General features: G+C 38.0%; 1 protein-coding gene across 1 annotated transcript; it reads right to left on the bottom strand.

The window, feature by feature from the left end:
• Window positions 1-521: 521 nt before the first annotated feature.
• On the bottom strand, window positions 522-3984 carry LOC107742019 (uncharacterized). The gene is made up of 5 exons (XM_016554861.1): window positions 3808-3984; window positions 3357-3680; window positions 2293-2510; window positions 1889-1966; window positions 522-1224 (listed from the first exon to the last, which is right to left on the bottom strand). The coding sequence occupies exons 1-5, from the start codon at window positions 3851-3853 to the stop codon at window positions 1195-1197; spliced, it is 696 nt and encodes a 231-aa protein (XP_016410347.1). The 5' UTR covers window positions 3854-3984; the 3' UTR covers window positions 522-1194.
• Between the last annotated feature and the right edge of the window lie 378 nt (window positions 3985-4362).

Below are 4362 nucleotides of genomic sequence, written 5' to 3' on the forward strand. Positions count from 1 at the left end.
AACTGGTCACCTTACTCTAAAGTCACAAAAAAAAAAAAAATACAGTTCATTTAATACATTCAAGACAACAGCGAAAACAAAGTAGATTTGTATACAGCATATCTATGCAATAATTAGTTCAGAAGCCACTATTAGATCTGAGTCAGTTATCATTTCATTGTTCATTATATTGTATCAGCAGTCACTGGCAAACATTCATACATCGTTCATCTTGCATTTTTGTTTTTCCTGCAAATTCCACCTCAAAGTGTCTTCTTTTCTTAAAGGGCCTGTTTCTGTGCCTGTCATCAGGTCTCTTGTTAGTGTAAACCAAACTCAAGGTGAGTCAACAGATTCCCTATCAAACCCAAATACAATATATTAGACTACCTCCCTGTCTAATGAAAAATGTAAAAACATTATTTACAAAAGAAATGGCACCCACGCCCTACAGCTTCCACATATGGACAAAAAAATATGACAGAAAACAAAAAGGTTTTCTCAAAATTAACCTCACAAAACAAATCTCTTTCCAGGTACTTTAAAGCAGCCACAGTCAATAGAGGAGTTCTGCTCTGTGTTGTGTTCTGTGAAAAATGATCGAGGCATGTTCATCTCGTGGTATAAAGGAGGAGAAATGTTGAACCAGACCAGCAATCCTGATCTCAGCATCAACCTCAGTTTACCATTAGAGAGCTTCATTATAATGATCCAGAGACCTACAGCTGCACGGCTGCAAACCCAGTGAGCAATAAGAGTGTCTTTCTGCAAATGAAAGAGATCTGCCCACGACGGGAAAATAGGCCGACATGAACTCATTTAGTACAATACACTTCCACGCACAGCTTCTGTGTTTACACAGACAAAGACATTTTATGGCACAGAAGATGTTTATGAATAACTCTCTTCTCTTTCAGATTATCAGGATCATTGCGGCATTACTGAGGCTCTGGTTCATCTGGTTCTGTCTGGTCTGCTGGGAATCGCCATCATTGTCTTTCTGGTTGAACATCTGAGGTTCAGCTCATCTCAGAGAAGAGCTGCTTCTTCTATATGATGGTGACTTGCATGAGATGCTACAATGGCAGGCTCAGCCCTTGTTGTCTTGTGAGTCCACACAATGTCTTGTACTTACATTTTCATCATCATCCTATCAAGCTCCAAGTTCAGGTCCTTCTTCATTGTCCACTGATAAGTTTGTGTCAACCACAATCTCTAAGGATTCATCTGTGGCTGGTTCACCTGCTGATTGTAGAAAAAGGAGAGTTTTTGTTCAGGGCTATTAAGTTCAAAGATATTGAAATAAAACCATATATTTACTTATATAGCCAATATTTGTAATGTTTATTAAACAATTTATTCATCTATGGTAATAATAACTGAGTAAAGTCTTTATCAGCAAAAACTGATGGGTTTTTATTTATTAATTTGAATATAGTAATCAGTACATTTGATTCACTTTTCTATGAAACTGATTCATTTACTAATAAAATGGGTCTTTTTATTTACTTTGCAAAAATTGTCAAAATGACTTGTAATTCAAAACTGACTGCCTGGTGTAAACTTCCTGAGATGGTAAGAAATAAAAATAAAAAATCTTGACAAAAACTTGAGTGGTTTGTCATCATGTTACACCAAACCATGTAATATTATTTCTTTTAAAAACATAAGTAATAAAGCAGCAACAAAAAGTGGAAAATTCCTTTATATTAACGCAGCACACTGGACCCTGTTTGTATGGGTTTTGTTTTTTTTATCAGTTTACACCCTGTGTGCCAAGGTCAGTAAGTTTCTAAAAATATATGATAATTTGGCATGGCAAGGTTAGTGCGGGCTGTGAAATGTAAAATTCCTAAGAAACATAATTTTTGTTTATGATACAAAACCCAGTGTCATCTGCTGGACTGACCTCCATTGAGTTGAGATGAGTGCCTTCCCCCGGATCCTCTGTGTCATCATCATCAGCAATATGATTATTTTTCTTCCTCTGTAGGGAGATGGAATCTCTGAGATTTAAAATCGTAATCAACAACCTTTTACTGCAACTGCACAAAGCTTTTAATACCAAAATATCATGCAAGCAGAATTCAATGTACATAATGACATTTTATTGATCTACTATGACTTTAAATGAAATATCTCAAGGACCTTCACAAGTCTTTCATAAATAATTTACATAAATACATAAAAACTCCCCAAAAACAAAACTGCACAGTAGTATGCATAGTCTTCACTAAACACTGCTGTTATTAAGTGCTACAATATTAATACAAAAACAGAAGTGTTGCGTAAATGTCCAATGATGATACTTGCCTTTCTATAGCAGATGATAAGAGTGACAACAATGGCCACTGTAATGACTCCTGAGAGGCCCTCTATGATGCCCCATGTTATTTTGCAATTTTGTTCTGTGCTGACTGTGGTAGTTGGGCCATTTGTCCCAAGTGTCTCTTTGCCTTTGGTGGATATAGCAGGTGTGGAAAGTGGATGGGTGGATGGAGGTTCAGGGTTAATGGTACTGGGCAGTTGCTCTGTATGGGACAAAAATAACTAGAGATATAAATAAGCCTATCAATCAACATTAGAGCGCTATCCTCAGGCTGAATAACGCAAGCTTTGCCAAAAGTGCTCTGCATGTGTTCAGTGATTATAAAGCCTACAAAACGTTTATAATAAACTAATATAGCGATACGATTCAGAATCTTCCCTACCTTAATCACTCTCAGGAGGGTAATAACTTGGCAGGGAGTCAAAATTCCATACCATTACATGGCAAAATGCCTGTGACGCCTTTCTGCGCTCTCTTTCAGCAAATAATGTTATTTATTTATTTAGTCTTAAAGTGTAAAGTAAAAATTCAAAAACAAAGTGAAACGTGAAAAAAAAAAATCTACCTAAGTACTTCCGTCAGCAGGCAATCAGGTGACACACAGAGCCCACGATCTTAGGTACCCAGATAGAAATGTGTTGCCCATTCTCAATGTATCATCAGCCTAAGTATCTGTACTTCGTTACACCACTTGTTATTTGTTAATGGTGTAAAATCAGAGAAAGCTCGCGGGCACAAGTTTTACTAACACGAACACCTGTTTGGCTGATGACCTAGTCTCACACTGGCTGGACCGGACCGCTTACCTGCACCGTCCCCACCCTATACCTCCACACCTCCGAGTCGCTACCCCAAAGGACCCAGAAAATTCCCCTTAACACGCAGGCAGAACATACGTGAAATCTGTTTTAACACATACACAGAACATGAAAACCAAACGCTTCTGGTTCGCTATAGGCTGTCAAATCCATTCATCAATACTATCCAAATAAAGTTACAGTTTTTAATATTTTCATTTAGTATTTTATAGGATTAGTAAGATACTAACCGGTCAATGCAACGGTAAACTTCTGCTGGATCCTTTTGTTTTTGTCATCGATCACTTCGACACTGTAAACTCCTTCGTCGCTGGTGTTGGCAGCAAGAAAAGTTACGGAGAAGTTCTCATTACCAATCTGGAGAGAAAATCTTCCCGAGTTGATTGGTTTGCAGCCATGATTTTGCTCATCGCTGGAACAGTAGCGAAAGACCTCTTGGGTCCCGTTTTTTTGTACCTTTCGTAGACTCACCATCTTCGGCTCAGATGCTCGGACGAAGAGGGAAACGTTTGCCCCCCTGTTCACCTTTACTATCCCATTGTCACTCACAGCACCTGATGAAATTAATATTTATTTAGTTAACTGCAGGGTAACGTTTATCCACGCTTGTTTTAAAGACCCGTTATGTATATAAACATACATAATTTAGCGAATTATCTAAAGTTAAAATGCTTAACTTACCGGCGGTGATAACAAAACAGGTTATTAAAATGAACAAGAGGCACATCTTGAGAAGCGTTCTGTTCGGTTTGTCGCTTGATGTAACAACACACGATTCTAATACCACAGGCAAGATGTGATGTGACTGTCACTGAGGCCATATATATATATGTAAACCATCAGCTGTAGTCTCCGCCTTTGGACCGGTTTGGCCAGCCCAGTTACCGCAAGGGCGAGCGGCGCGAATTTCACAAGTGGAGCACAAGCGTCGCGCGAGCAGCGCTGAAACTGGTGTCTGAGCCGAGTCTATTTTTTCTGTGGCGCTCGCGCTCAATTAAAGTGACACCACACTTTTGATGGACAAAATAAATGATTTCACACAAAAAGTTATTTTAAAAAAAGCACAGATTAAGCATGTCTAGTTTGTTTAACAGGAACTGGAGTAGGCTATGTCAGAAAATGAAGAATCAAAAATATGTAGGCTTTAGAAGATTTACCTATTTAAACTGGTTTTAATTATTCAGTTTGGGTTAAAGAATGGTGTATTATTATTTTTTTTAAAACATTAAAAACAGT

The sequence above is a fragment of the Sinocyclocheilus rhinocerous genome, unplaced genomic scaffold (assembly GCF_001515625.1).
Source record: "Sinocyclocheilus rhinocerous isolate Xijiao unplaced genomic scaffold, SAMN03320098_v1.1 scaffold6489, whole genome shotgun sequence".
Classification (NCBI taxonomy): domain Eukaryota; kingdom Metazoa; phylum Chordata; class Actinopteri; order Cypriniformes; family Cyprinidae; genus Sinocyclocheilus; species Sinocyclocheilus rhinocerous.